Raw genomic sequence first — 15939 nt, 5'->3', positions numbered from 1 at the left:
GGATTTTCATTTTTACTTTATAGTATACATATAAACCACAAGATACCACTCTTTATACACATAAATTAGTTATAATGGAGATGTGTAGGCTCCTCCGTAATACACCTAATACATAATATTTCTACTTTCATTCAAATTACATTTTCGTTGTTGTTTAGGTCACGTTGATGAAGCTAAGACAGTTATGACTGGAAATCTTATGATTTACATTAAAGAAATAAGAACAAGTTTTGGGGTAATCTCTTGAAAGAAGTATGAGCTATATATTCTGTTTGCTGAAGTAAGCTCTGCAGTGCTCCTTTGAAATGCAAGGGTTGAGAAGGATAGCAGGAATAGGAGATTTTTTAGGTGAAGCTGGGAAATCATTAGGAGTAAGAAAGCTGGGTAATCCTTCTGCCTTTATGTTGCTGGTGTGATTCAGCTCCAAATCTGCTCTTATTTGATATATTTTGCACCAAAGAAGCTTATCTAGATATCAAGCCAGGTTGTGGTCTGCACTGCAATGATCTGCAAGGTTGATCTTGGAAGCTTTATACATTTAAAGCAACAGCAAAGTGGGCACTATGGGATAATTCCCACTCCTCTTTTTTTTTTTACCTAAATTAAACCTTGTTTTGCAAAATTCCCGTAGCAGAGGAATTGCCAGGCTTTCTATCCTTGTACAAAAGAGGAAATGGCATAGTCATGAGTATCTGTGCACTGAATGCTGAATGCTCCCAATGGGAAGATTCTGCGTGTAGAACTGTAAATCTTGCAAAGTCATTTCTTTTTAGTGTTGCAGTAGTGCATTAGTAGTGCATTTAAACTGTCTGTTCATATTTGATACATAATTCTGTCTCCTTGGTGGCTACAGACTACAATAAGACTTAGCTTACTAATTTTTTTTTCTTCTCTCTCTGGCACTATTTCTTGGCTTTTTAACTTCTTCCCTGTGCAGTATTCATTGTGTCTTTCAAAGAATGTCGCTCTGCTGACTTAGACTAAGAGTTCTGTTATAATACTTAAAAGTGGTCTTAGAAATAGTGGTTCTGTTCATAGCTGAAGGATAGCTTTTACTACATTTCAGCTGTGATTAATACAAAGTCCTCCTTTCCTTATTGTTTATTGTTGTAGCTTGCAATCCATGTTAATTTTGGTGTAAACAAGAGATCATATATTTTTTCACCTTCTGGTATTAATTTTTATGTGCTTTTCTGTGCAATTCTATGTATATGGTTGGTGCATTTATAGGGCGATAATACCACGTTCCCAGTAGTAATAAAGTCAAGTCCCTTTAGCAGAGTCGACCATATGCTTTAGAGTTGTTCACTTTAAAGACCATTTTTTTTGTATTATATAATGAAACCTCTGTTTGGAAGTAAAAGCAAACAACAACCAACCAACCAACCAAACAAGCTCAGCTATTATATGTCAGAATACAGCTTAGATGCTTGGCCATTTCTAAAGCCACAGAATGTCTGAATTTGCAGCACTTCTGATACGCAGCACCAGTGTCGAAATTGAAGTAAACCACTGTGAATTAACTCTGAAATAGCAGAAGACTTGAACTTTTCAGTGTAAAATTACCCATGAGTGGTTTAATGGATGTTAATTAGTTGGTTTTTTGTTGTTGTGTTGTTTGTTTTTTTTTTTTTTTTTTAAACTATCTGCTTTTAATGTAGTCAGAGCAATGTTTATGAAATACAGCTTTTGTCTGAGAACATGCATTGCTGTCAGGTTACACATTAAGGTACACCGAACACAGGACACTATTAATACCAGTGCCAGGATCCACAATAGAATACTCCAGATTCTCACCACTGCAGCATTGTTCCTGCTTACAGAGAACTTGCTCTCGAAAATGTCTCTTAGTTTTATATGTAGCACTGAAAAATCTTCGTAAAAGGATCATGAATACCTTGGTCATTTCCCAACAGTTTGCATAAACTGTCTTAAAAATAAAACAAAACAAAAACCAAACCAAAAGATAACATTAGTATGCTTATGTCAGTTCATTTGAAATGGATAGTGACTATCAATTCACAATATTGTTTACTGATTTTTTTTTTTCTGTTGGATTTTCTGAATTAATTGGAGACTGTCCATCTGATCTGACTAATCCTTCTGGTCCTTCCTTGCTTTTTGCTGAAGGTAGTACACAGGGAGCAAAAGGAATGCACTATGCTGCTGGACATACTGTGGCAGTTGATCTCAGGCAATAGCGTACCATGCAACTACTTGTTTTATAAGAATCTCCTATGGTACGTCGAGGTTGAAGCCATACTGGCTCTATCACAAATTTGATCGCCCCTTGATACGATACAGCCACCCAGCAATGCGCCGCTAAACACCTGCTGCTTAGCAAGGGTGCGTCTGGCAGTGATGTGCAGAAGATCATTTAATAGTTTGAGTTGGAAGGGACCTTCAGAAATCACTTGGTCCAACTGCTCTGCAATGAGAAGTCGCTACTGTGTCCGTCATGTTGTTGCATGGGGTCCCCCTGGATGGGCCAGCAGTGACAGCCAATACACGTGGAGCAAGGGTCTTGCTACATTTAAAATCCTCTGGCACCAGTATTTCAGGAAGCATTGCACATTAGGATTGAATCTGGCAGGTAAAGAAGAAAGGCCATAGAGGACAGCATGAGTGTTTTCTCCAGCTGTGCTCATGTGCCTGCCCAGCTTACTCAGATCACACATAATTATTTAAGCAATTACAACTAAACAAGATACAGGGTCAGTTTCCTGCTCTCAATTATCAGAAAGGTATATTAATTTAACCGTAAGTTACCTTTTGTCTTCAAGAAACTCTAAATCCTCAACCTACAACTTACTTTTTTGCTATTTCCATCTCTTTTGTGGCTGATGTAGAATTTTATCCCCTGAATTTTCAGTGACTAAGATGTTTGATCAAATAAACACCAGAGAATGAGGTGAAATGAGGAACATTTTAGATCATTGACCCATCAACACAAAATGAGTGCAAATGATGGTTACAAGCAATGACACAGCCAAATTTTGTATGTAAGAAAATCATTATGCTTTGTGGACATTCAAGGGGTCCTGGAGAAGCTTTTTGTATGTGTCTCAGATTCAAAAGTAATAATATGCAGCAAATGTGGGTACATAAGGAAACATGTACATTTGTTTGATATGCACGAACAAGGAGTTCTTCCCATCTAAAAACAAATGTCACCTAATTGGGCTCATCTTTTCTGGCCCTCAAATTTCTAAACCACAGGTTGCAGAGGACCTTGTTAACCGGTTACACCTCAATGCCCATGCTGACCAGCTGGTGAGAACATACAGTGCTGGCACAAAGAGGAAGCTCTCTACTGCTGTGGCTTTAGTTGGTAAGCCACAAATACTTTTACTGGTGAGTAAAGGCAATATTGCACCTACAATAAACGGATTACATTGAATTTTGTTGTCTTGTATGTTGCTCTAAAGAAAATCAAGTAGTTTTCTGGTCAGTCAGGAAGTAATTAATACATGGATGTACAACTGTCCCCCTTGTTCTGCTGCATGTACACCACTTATTTTATTGTCCAATGCTCACAAAAATAGAAAGTAAAGGTGTTTTTTTGTGTATGTGTGTTTTTTTTTTTTTTGTTTGTTTTGTTTTGTTTTGCTTGGGTCAGTGGTTAAGCAGTGAAAAAAAGGTCCCTCAAAACACACAAATGTTATTGTAGCATCTCATGGCCCAACTGGTTATGTAATTTTTAAAAAAGATTTCTTTATCTAGAAGAAGAAAACATCATTTTATGTAAAATTTTTTAGTGCTTTATGTAATCTCTACTTCGTATGTAACAAGAGAAAAATATATGACCAATTCTACTAACTTCCTTAAGAAGGGAGGTTCTTATTTTAATTAGTAACTTGGTGTTTTTAATTGTTGACCCATCTTTTTCAGGATATTAATATTTCTTGTTACATCATACTTCATAAACCAGGCTAGTTCTTACATTTTTGTTTGATTTACAGATCACACAATCAGTCTAGTGCCCCTGAATGATATTTGTTTGAATTATTTATCACATGTTGATTTGGTGCTTTCATCCTACTGTTCATTTAGGCCTGAAACTGGCCTTTCCAGTTTAAACAATGCCTTTTGTATTGAAGATCAGTGAATCACGAATCTTTGGGAACAAATTGTTTCACTGGAGAAATTTGATCATCCCTTTATTGAGCCGTGGCTGGGAAGAGCTAAACCGGGTCAACAGTGGAAAAAACCTTTCAGAACTGTCAAAGGAAGGGAATCTGCTTCACAGAGTTGGGAGGTGTCGAGGGTTAGGATTGCGGGGTGACAATCAAACCCTGGCAGATGTATTGTTAACCTCCTCTCCCCACCACTTCCCCCTTTTGCCCCTCCCTCTCCCCCCTTCCCACTCAGGACAGGCGATTGGGAGGGAAAGAAGGACAGAGAGAAGAGAGTTGGAAAAGTTAAAGATGTTTTACTAATGCTACTAATAAGAATAGAGAAAATAATACAAAATATACAAAACCAATCTTGAAAGTCTGAGCAACTGCAGAGCCAGCACCCAAAGTCCTGGATTGGACTCTGCAGCCAACCGGAGCTGGATTCAGTCTCTCACTAGGCCTCAGTTCGCAGGGACGATCCTCGGGATCTCCCACTTTTATACGAAGTATTCACGTGAATGGAATGCTATACATAGTTGGTCAGTTTCTTGGTCACCAGTTTCTCATTGTCCCTCTTGCGAGATGTGAATCTGTCCTTATCAATAAGTTTGCACTCCATTGCTATGTTTACCAAAACATGTATCTGGTTTTCCAGGAAAATGCAGCTAATATGAAGGCTTTAGCTGGCAGGCAAAATTCACTAAAAGAGAAACTTTTTTTTTAACAAAACCAGGACAGGAGGGAATCCAGTGCTTCCAGCAATAGATTGCAGGCTAAATAGAACCAGATAAAATTTAAGACAGAGATAATCTTAAATCAGTGCTTTTTCCTGATCTTAGAAAACACTCCAGCTGTTTTTTAATGTCTTTATGATAGCATGCTACTGTAAGTATCCATTTCAACTTGCCTCTTGCTGCAGGGCATTGACTATTGTGTATGTAACAACAAGAGGAAAGAAGAATATCTAAACACGTCAACTTATTAAAAATATTTGGCTGGCTTTAGAAAGCTAGCAGATTCTAAAGGAGTTATTCAGTATTTTAAAAGCTTTATTTTGGTCTGAAAGCAAAGACACCAATGTAAACCATTGAATTTGCTCCTAGATTGCATAGATCGTAGCTATTAATTTAATTAGTAGTCTGGGTTGCTTTATTTGTATTCCTTTTAAGTTTTCTTTGTTAGCTACCATAGATAATAGGAGACTGAATTGAATTATTTTTCACCTCTACCATTGGCAGCTAAGCACCAAAATAAATGTCAAACTGTATGTTTTTTCACTTTTTTTCTTGAGAACTTTGATTCTAGGTTTCAGCTGGGATTCCTTGATGCAAATATATTGGCCAAGGCCATACTATACCACCCTAATAAGTACTGACGCCCCTTATGAAGTTCTACAGTATAAAAAAGAACTGTAAGGGTTTCCTTCTGCCTAGTTTCATACTGACATAGACTGGCTTTTGACAATCAGGTATAATTCCTTTTGCTTCCACAAGCATATGAAATCAAAATTTGATTTAGTGAGAACAACAGGATTAGATAGGAAGGGGAAATGTTGTTTTTATAGCCTCGCTTCTTTCTCCATGACAGCCATCCAAGTGGGAAATTGGTTTGTCAGGTGGTTTGCACCAGACAGCACTGACTGGCTTGTTATTTAATCCTATGGATTCTCTCCACCGTGTGTGAGAGTTCCTCTCAAAGAGACTCAGAGTAACTACTGGAGTATGTTGAATCCAAACACGGTATCTATATCTGGCTGTGGGATGGGCAGTACAGGCAGCCGGGAGTTACAGAACTTCTTCTCCACCTGCTTGTACTCATGGCAGATGTGCATGTAGGGGAGAAACAGGCACCAAACCCTCCCAGAAAGTGAGGAATAATACCCGCAAGTCTCTCCTATTTAAAAAGAGGATATGTGTATATATAATTAAACATATGTATGTATATTTATAATTATTATAGGGGTGATGGGTACAAACTGGAACACAAGGGGTTCCACTTAAATTTGAGAAGAAACTTCTTCTCAGTGAGGATGACAGAGCACTGGAACAGGCTGCCCAGCGGGGTTGTGGAGTCTCCTTCTCTGGAGACATTCAAAACCCACCTGGACGCCTTCCTGTGTAACCTCATCTAGGTGCTCCTGCTCCGGCAAGGGGATTGGACTAGATGATCTTTTGAGGTCCCTTCCAATCCCTAACATTCTGTGATTCTGTGATAATATATATTATTATTTTTATATATAAAATTTATGTAACAAAAAGTGCCTTCTATAAATTTAAATGTGAAACTAATTGTGTTAAAGCAAAGAACTGAATAGAGTGCCTTTTAACTGACCTACTGAAAACACAGATTTTTTTAGAGAAAAAAAAAGATATGATTCCATTGCAAGTTTTGTTGATTCTTTGTGCTGGGCTGGAGCTGTAGTATGTTTTTGCCATGCTGCTCTATCATCATTTTAATTTCTCCTTTAGGACGAACCCAGCTCTGGAATGGATCCCTGCTCTAAACGCGACCTTTGGAAAACCATCCTGAAGGAAGTTCAGGATGGCTGTGCAGCTGTGCTGACATCCCACAGGTAAGACCCTTTTCCCAGCATCCAGTATATTCTTTTTATCTCTCCTCACCTGCTGTCGTCTGAGAGCAGAGGAGCATATTCTGAAGGCATGCTCACCCTGGTGCGAAAAGCAAAATGTGTCTTGGTATTTTATGGCAATTCCTTCCTGCTTAGGAAAACTGAACTTGCATAAATCCTAAATATTTTGTATATTTCATTTTCAAAGATTAGAATATGGCTCAAGGGGGGTGCAAGCACAGAAAAAATGATGCAATGAATTTTTCCTCTTCTATACTCTTTCTGTTCAATATTTCAGTGTCTCTTGCTTGGAACAGTGGATTATCTTTTTGCAGCTGCCCACGTTACAAATTCTTACAAAGGGAGATGGGAGTGAAAAATCGTCTTCTGATTTTTATTAAGAATTCTGTTTTGCACTAGTGTATGAAAAGACTACACCATGTCATCCTAAAGATAGATGTCTCAGCTATTCACTGTATGCATTACTGGAAATGGTAGGAGTGACCCCATCCTCTTAATAAAGTCTATCTGCACTAAATATCTTGTCAATTCTCTGGCATGGTCATTTGTATATCAGTTTAACAGAGGAAACATCAATACTGTTTTGTAACATCTATAGTAAAATAGAATAATTTTTCATTTAGGGAATATACAGGGTGTTTCAAAAAGATGGACCCAACCTGTTACACAAAAAATTACAAATGGGTTAATAAATTATTGAGTTTTACTAACCTTTTTATAAATGCTCTATGTTCCCTCCACCTGCTGTATGAACTGTAAGAGTTTCATTCATGAGCACGTTGTGGTTGCAGAGACATGGTGATTTCAAATCGGGTCCATCTTTTTGAAACACCCTGTATTTTCAGAAGCTGAATCTTGAAATTCACACACCTGTATTTGATTCTCAAGTGCTTAACAGCTTACTCATTTAGAGAACACAAGTTATGTATCGAGAATTAAGTAGAGTGATTTTCAGGAAACAGTGTTCTTTGACTTTTCATTCCACATTAAGAATCCTTAGTTGTCAAGTACCAGTTAAACAGGGGAGCTGTGATCTAATACACAGTAAACAACAACAACAACAAATCCATCACATTGTTACTAATTACTTATTTAGCTCTACAAATGGATTACTTGAATCAGATATAAGCACACTTAGAGTGTACAGATTTCATTTCTAATTAATAAGACATTGTTGTGCCACGGTGGAGGAAAGAAATTATTTTATACTATTTACACTATTTGCTGAAGGCCATTGGTAATTTATTTGAGATTCTTTCAAGGTCTACTTAATAAGGAAAGGAAATGTTCTTATGAAGTGAATCTTCATACATATCAGCAAATAAGCGCATAGAGATGGTTTCCTGTGTAAAAATTAGTTTTTGAGGCGTATTTAATTAATTTTCAGAGACAATGGTTAATTTCTGTTTCAAGGCGGGGTGAGTTAGATTATATTAACTGTCTATATAGGCCTAAATTTGTGTTATTTTGCCATAGATGGGGAGTGTTATGCTAAGGGACCATCAGGAGTTACTGTACCTCAAAGAGACTCAGCTAACTTCCTGATTTGTGGAAAACTGTGTTAGGAAGCCTTCTCCCCTTCTCTCTCAAATACAGTGGTTTGGCAATTTTCACCATTTCCCTGTCCTATTTTAAGGATATTGTTCCTAAGAGGGTACTTAGTTACTATGCTTGTTCAGTAAAAGCACTTTAATTTGGACTGGCACATGGCTGAGACACACAAGGCCACCCTTGTTTAGCTATCTCAGAAGGGTTTGGGGAGGGCACAGAGTGAATTGCAGGAATATCAAAAAACTTCGATTCCTCTTTGAGGTGATGGATATGTCCCAACTGATGTCCTACGTCTAATGGAATGCTTTGGAAGAACTGATCGCACAATTCTGTATAATATGTAGAATAGCGGCCCATCTGCTCTAAGCTTTACAAGTCAAAGTTATTATTTATCCTCTGAAGCAATCGCATCAAACAGGATCCTGCTTTTCTATTCAGCTGCATTTCTGTGTCCTAAATTCTGTTTGGATTGTAGTGTTTTGTACCTTCTGTCCTGCAATCAGACTAAGGGTGACTACTTTTTAAAGGCATGTATTAATACTATACAAAAGGCAAAGTGAGCCAACTTACTTCTTTCCTATCCCTCTATACTTCAGCTCAGAATGACCACAAACAGATATTATAGGGAATAAGAGTCCGTGGCACTCACTGAGACTTTCTGACACTGCCTATCAGGTATTTGCCTGTGGTAATAAAACCTTTGCATTTTGCATCGTCAAATGAGTTCTCGACTGAAAACATAAATTCTATTTCAGGGCTCTTTTTTGGCTATCATATGGTAATAACTTTAGGTGTGTACTGACTATGGTTACAGTTTTACTGTTGCTTTTAAAGTCAAAGTTTTTGTGCACCCATTTTTGCAGCTGTCCAGATTCCTTCCACATTAATTAAAGATAGGTATTAATAATATTAACAATGTTCACTGTTTTTGCTATTATTCTTTAATATTTCCCCACCCCCATCCCCTTTATTTTGTAGTATGGAAGAATGTGAAGCCCTCTGCACACGCCTTGCTATTATGGTCAATGGAAGTTTCAAGTGTCTTGGTTCTCCCCAGCACATTAAAAACAGGTATTATATATCAACATGAAACCTTTTGCAGCTACCTTCAATCTAAGAGCTGGTTAGACATTTTAATAGTGCCAAGGCAGAAATACTTATGACTGCTAAGCACATTTTTCCCTGTCATCACTAAAGTTAAAAAAGAGACAATTAGGATATCTTAGCAAGCTCAGTTGACATATGGCATTGCCAAAATGTTTTGCGGTCTGCATTCGTAATTGAAAGAGAGAGATCTGTATCTAAAATGAAGCATTTCTGCACTCAACCTGAGAAATACGTTGTAAGAATTCAACATGTTGAGATGAAATAAACTGGTTCCATGTGAAGATTTCTTGCAACAGGAAGAAGAACTTTTAACAGGTCAGCAGCCGGTAAGACAATGTATTTTGAACCATCTCTGCTTCCTACTGAATTCACTGGCACTTGCAGATATTTGTGCTATGTTTTCTGTGTCTTTGTCCGGGTGTGCATAAGCCTCTCTTCTGCTTCAACTCTGCTCATGAATTAATTTCTGTTAATGAGGGTGGGCTCATACCACCACAAAGGAAACAGGATCAGAAGCTGAGGGGAAAGTCGTTGCAACTTAAAATTTTATGACACCCAGTCAGCTGTGTAAAATAATACAGCTAATTTAAAGGCAGCAAAGCCACACTGCTTTGTACTAGCTCAGCATTTAGCACTTTTAAGTGCAGATGGATTTGACAATGTAAACAAGCTCTATAGAAATGTTTTAGAATTGCTGTCTGCAGCGGTTATAGGGAAGAAGTTATCTCTGTCTCAGATAACTTCTTGTCCCTTGAGGGCACTTTTGTCTTTCTGTCCTTCCCTTGGAGTGGTACTGTAGGCCCTTGTTTCACAGCTACATTAGCTTGATGGGCTTGATTTGCATTTACTTTAATAAGCTTTCTCCTTCCAAGGTTGTTGTTTTTTGTGTTTGTTTTTTTTTTTTTTTTTTTTTTTTTTTTTAATCAAGACAAACGTTCAGCTGGAGACCTTACAAACTGGATGGTGAAAAAACGAGACCTGCATCTATCTTTCTGATTGTTCTGTGCAATCCTAGTCATCTTTTCATGTTTACATACCTTTCAGAGAGTAGTTGCCTCAGTTTCTGGAGGCATGAGAAATCAATCACTCTTCATCAGTTTTTGTCGTCGTCGTCGTTGTTGTTTTTCTTATTAAATCCAGCTCTTTGCCCTCCCGTCTTACTCCCAAATTTCGTAGCACAGAATGGCCTATTGTCCCACTAACTCGGGCACTTTAGCAGGAGCGCAGGCACCCTTTATTCCATTTGTAGTAAGAGGGACAATTGACTGTTGTGGACAATGCGGAGCTTAGGCAGGCAATTGCTTTTTGAAGATGTGTGTGTCCCCTAATAATGAAAAAACGGTATTAGTCACTTCATTTGAGTGCATAAAGTCAGCAGGGATAAATGTGGGTCTCTCCTTCTTATGTTTCAGATCCTCTGGAGTGAGTGCATGTTTCTCCTCATCTTGAGAGGGCAAAATCAGGCATTCCACAAAAGCTAGCTTCTTTATCTTCTCAGTGACTTTCTCGTTGTTTTGTCACTTCTGATGTTTCCTTTAGCAGCATCTTTTCATCCACCTTCTTAGGAAACAAGACATCATAAGCATACCCATAAGTATGCACCATATACATATAAATAGAACACATTTCTCAATTTGCTGCACTGTCTCTGTAGATACACCTCTTTCACATCACACTAAGCAAATCAATGCAGAAGAATAAATGATATGACATGCTAGAAGTATCTTCAAATTAATTTTGAGGATATAAAGACATTCACAGATCAGCCATTCAAGAATCAAGGTCATGATAAGAATGATTGGCAGTCATATTCATAGCAATTATTTGTTTAAAATAATTGTAACTTATAAAACCCCAGACCTTCTTTGTGTTAAGAAATTTTCATACTATCACCAGGTTTGTGTTCCCTGAATTGCCATGACAATTCTTTAATGTATGTCAGTGACATTAATGTGACAAGGTATGTGCACTGGATACCAATATTGCTGAGACTTTCAACAACAACTCTGTAGCTGAAGATGCACTAAGATTGTTCATTTAAAGCATTTAAAACACAATTAAAATCCCTTTCAGTCTTAGCTTATTGAGTGATTTAGTCTCCAAATTTTCCAAACTTATTATTTAGGAACCTATTGAATTTTTTTTAAACTTTAGGAGCTTTTATCAGGGAAAAATGGTCACCAGCTTTATCAAAGAATTAATTAAAGTCATGCAGTTGTCTGAATTTGCTCTGGCTGCCTAATTAATTTTCTTGGTTTCTGAGTACAAAGCCACTGTAGAGAGCACAATCTTAAAACCTCATATACACACAAGTGTTAAAGCTTGCCTTTTTTTTTTTCTTTAATTAAGCATACAGTAAAGATGTTTCCATGCTTTCTCTAGAAAACTTTTGATTAGTACCGCTGAGAAGCCGAAGACTGTCCTTGTACTCCTATTCCTCTGTTGCTTACTCTATCTTCCAAACTTTCCTCCAGACAGAACTCCTGACTGTGGTTTTCTTTACTTGCCAAGACTGTGCTCCATTATAAAACCCAGGATATCACACATCTAATAAATAAATTGTTAGGAGATTAAGAAACCAGTTAAGAAAAACAGTTCCCTTCCCACGATTTAACAGCACCATCATTCTCACTGCCATACAGTACAAAATGTTGTTCCTTCTCAAGGGATAGATTGTAAGGATTTCTAAACCTATCAGGAAACACCTACCAGCAGAAGAACACTTCCTTTAAAAGCCACCTCCACTGCTGTATTCACTAGTCAGTTCTATTTTTCAATGTTTTCCTGCAATTAGCACTGTCTAGTGTACTTGTCCCTGGCACCATCTCACAGTAAGAACCTCATCACCTTACATTTTGTTTAATGAAACTGTTCCATGAAACAGTGTAAGTGAAAGAAAGCATAACCAAAACTGATTTTGCTGCATCTGATTTAATTTCAATTACTTGTACCATAAAAATCGTTTTTTGTGTGCTATGTGTGTGAAGGAATTATCCTAGTAATTTACATATTTATATTAACAGGTAAGAATGATACTAAAATAAATTAATGGAGACCATAGTTGTAGATTATTGTGTTATTTGTCAGATTTTATAGTGCCCTTTTTTTTTTTTAATTGTTCTTATTTATAGGCAGCTCTTGATTTCCTTCAGTCTGTCTTCAATTTGTTTCTACAAATCAAATTGAACAAATATTTTAAAATCAAGTACAAGTGACCTGATCTAGCTTTGAGGGTGGGAAGAAGAAATCTATACACTCTATGAATACTTAAATGAAATAAAACTTTTATACAGCTTTTACTTATGATAAAATGAGTCCTGTGTTATAACAAATAACAGTAGGAGCACATTTTGATATTACATGTGATTGTATTAGCATGTCTCAATATTTTTTTTCCTCTTTTAAATGCAGCTATGTCCACTAAAATGACACTTTTTCTTCCCTTCCTGTCAATTCTGTCTTGATGGTAATCCTCAGAATCATTATATTTGCTTTTGCTTTAGTACAATTCCAGCCTGTAAAGTCTAGCTCATGATCGCCTTTTTGATGAATGTGTGATGAAGGCTTAATAGGTCTTCCTTGGGGTCCTGTTAAATTTTCTGCTTTGTTGTGATGGGGTTTCAAGGATTCGACTTTCTCTCACTACACTTCCAGCCCTTGGCAGATGCAAAAGACCGTAATCTTGGACTGAATACAGCTTTGTCAGATGGCGGTACAGAATTGTGCTATGAAGGGTATGGGTGAGCTCCAGGAAGATGCTAATATGAAACATAAAAGCTTCATAGGGATATAAAAAGTGGCACATGCTGCTGCTAATGTGTGAGACTTGATTAATTTTTCCAGCCCTTGTGCAAGCCTGTTACAAAATACTCATCCAAAAATGTCTTCTTGCTATAGATGGAGGTGTTTGGGTTTCTGTTCCCAACTGTTGAGGCCTGACTATATTTATCTGTATTTAAACAGATTTAAAGTACCCTCAAATGTTTTTCAGTAGGATAATAAGTGTTGGACTTCTTTAGAAAAGTGTTTTGTTGCAGGTGGCAAATTTCTGAATAATGCCAAGAAAAGCGTTAGCTGTGAAGACGAACTGAACGGCAGTTTCCAAAAAGTTAGCATCTTAGTTCTAGATGTAGTTTGTATGAGAGAGATGTGTTAGCAGTTGTGCCCATTAAAACGTAATTTCAGATGACTCCTGCCAACTGAGTCAATTATTCTGAATTGTGAATGGATTACATTTAAATGCTCTCTCCAGTACTCTCCATTATAAGCAATGTTTTTTCAGAAATTCACAGAACCATTTCCATGTTAGATACGGCTGACCAGTCCTCTGGGAACAACATTTTGCATATTGTCCTTCATTCTAGGGCCATCTGGACAGACTTCTTGTAGCTGAAAAACCCATACCAATTTTTCAAGTGCTAGACACACAGCAAGTCTGCTCAAATTTTATTAGCACACCATCTGATTAAATTACCCAACAATTAATCCAGTTGTTATAGCAGAGTATAGGATGGAAAATGTATTGGCAAGCTATTTACCTTTCTTTACCTTTTTTTTTTTTTTAAAAAAGATCGATTGAGAATATTTTATTGCTTTTCTGAAACACACACATGTAGATTTCTTAAATGGAAAAGAAAGAAATAAGTTTAAAGATCTCATCAATATTTCATCCTTCAGTGGAAACAGTGTTATACTAATAGATATACTAGCAGTAAATTTCTTACATGCCATAAAATATAGAAGTGAATATATTATTCCTAAAAAACAATTTCCTTTTGTGCATGAAAAATGTATTAAAGCAGTGGATGTGAATTCATGTAATATAGCTATTAATTTGTCTTCCCAGAAGAAAGCTTGGAAAAAAGAGTTCTTAAACCTTTAAAAACACACAGACTGAGAACTCAGAAATAAGCAAAATATTTGCATTCTTGTAAAACTTTGTGCAACATTAATTGAGCCCTGCTGTGCCTGTGCATTACAATGCATTTTTTGGTCATTTTATACTATGTTTTCCACAGGACATTGCATTATATCTGTGGACCCATTCATTCAATGAGAAACATCTAGTTAAGAATTCATATTTTCTTCTTTACCTAGTATGTGATCTGTGTCCTGTTTTTACTAGACAGTTTTCAAACTTGTCTCTAAATACAGTATTACCAACAATCATCAGAGCAGTGCTTTGTAAATATCAACATCTATGTTTTCCAAAATACTACTGGGAAACTGGATTTGAAGTAATTAATCCCATTTTATAACGGGATAACTGAAGCATGATTCTTGAACTGAAAGGGTTTTGGTAGTCAATCTGAGCAATTTATAGCAAAATATTTTCTGTTCCTTGAACATTCCATTTGAAATACAATGCCTGTTAACTTCAGCTGTAGCTGTTGGTGTTTCTGAAAGTGCTACGAATTCCTTCTGCAAATGGGAGCCTTGGGTCTCAAGGTGGGCACTTAACATGGATAGGAAAGTGGCAGCAGAAAACGTCATCTATGTGAGTTAGCACAGATCACACAGGGGTGTATACTGGGGTAAAAGGGTAGGATTTGCTTCCCCAGGACTATACAAGAATCATGAATCTCTTTCTTTCCTTTTCTCTTCAATCTGATGTCTTATTTGCAACATTTTCTAGATATTCCGGCAAATAAAGCCACTTGCCTGAGCAGGTACCCCCAGTATATCTTATAAGGCATCAATGGTAGGGACTTCATGAAGAGATGTTATATGATGATGTAATGAAAACTTATTACACAGTGCAAATATACCAGTGGTTTAAATTTTAATTTCACAGCTGATCTCCATTCTAGTACTTGAGATATAACCTTTAAGTGTTCATAAGTTTCTTTTACTAGTTACTAGACATTTTAGTGTGGCATATCGAGTTTCTTCAAACTCTCTTAAAACAACTATAGACCAGAAAACAGTGATAACAACACAATGGTTATGTTACTTTGTGCTACTTTTTTCACTGTTGAGGCCTAGAATGTACTTTGAGGAAACAGCTTTGGTTCTTTGTAGGCTGCGGCATCAGCCTTGCACAGAATTCTGATGCTGCTGTTCCTTTTACTTTGGAAATGTAATATATAAATATTACAAGAGTAACAGTTCTCTTGAACTTACCCGTATGTGCAAACATATAAACTCATATACAGACAGGTTTTGTGCGTGCACATGTATAAATCATTAACAAGATTTTTTGAGGGTTTTAACACATATTTGGAAATCACACCTAAGCACTTAAATGCCTACATTCAAAGAGCAAAGCAAGGTTGTACCCTGCATTGCTCAAAACCTGAGGCTGTCACTGTTATGACAATGAAATTATTGAATAAATAAATTAACCTTAGATGGCTTGATATGAAAGTCTGAAGTGTGTTACTTGAACAAGTGTTACTCCTTACTTTAATAATAGTTTTCATGTTTCTATTGTTACCTTGGAAAAATAATCAATTAAAAAATTATGAAAAAAATCTATTAATGGTGTATGGAAGACAGATTGTTTCATTTATCTGTTATGTTTGTTTTTCAGCAACACTGAGGTTGTTCTGAGAAGGATTCAGTATTTTGCAA

At 36.8% G+C, this 15939-nt stretch overlaps 1 protein-coding gene across 1 annotated transcript in view; it reads left to right on the top strand.

The window, feature by feature from the left end:
- Positions 1–15939, top strand: part of ABCA13 (ATP binding cassette subfamily A member 13) — a 196093-nt gene that overhangs the window by 165281 nt on the left and 14873 nt on the right. Inside the window, exons 56-58 of the mRNA XM_065832060.2 lie at positions 3220–3354; positions 6587–6690; positions 9238–9330. Of these exons, the coding sequence (XP_065688132.1) occupies positions 3220–3354; positions 6587–6690; positions 9238–9330 (332 nt within the window). The remainder of the gene's footprint in view (positions 1–3219; positions 3355–6586; positions 6691–9237; positions 9331–15939) is intronic.

The sequence above is a fragment of the Patagioenas fasciata genome, chromosome 2 (assembly GCF_037038585.1).
Source record: "Patagioenas fasciata isolate bPatFas1 chromosome 2, bPatFas1.hap1, whole genome shotgun sequence".
In the NCBI taxonomy this organism is placed as follows: domain Eukaryota; kingdom Metazoa; phylum Chordata; class Aves; order Columbiformes; family Columbidae; genus Patagioenas; species Patagioenas fasciata.
This window is presented reverse-complemented; position numbering and strand designations above follow the sequence as displayed.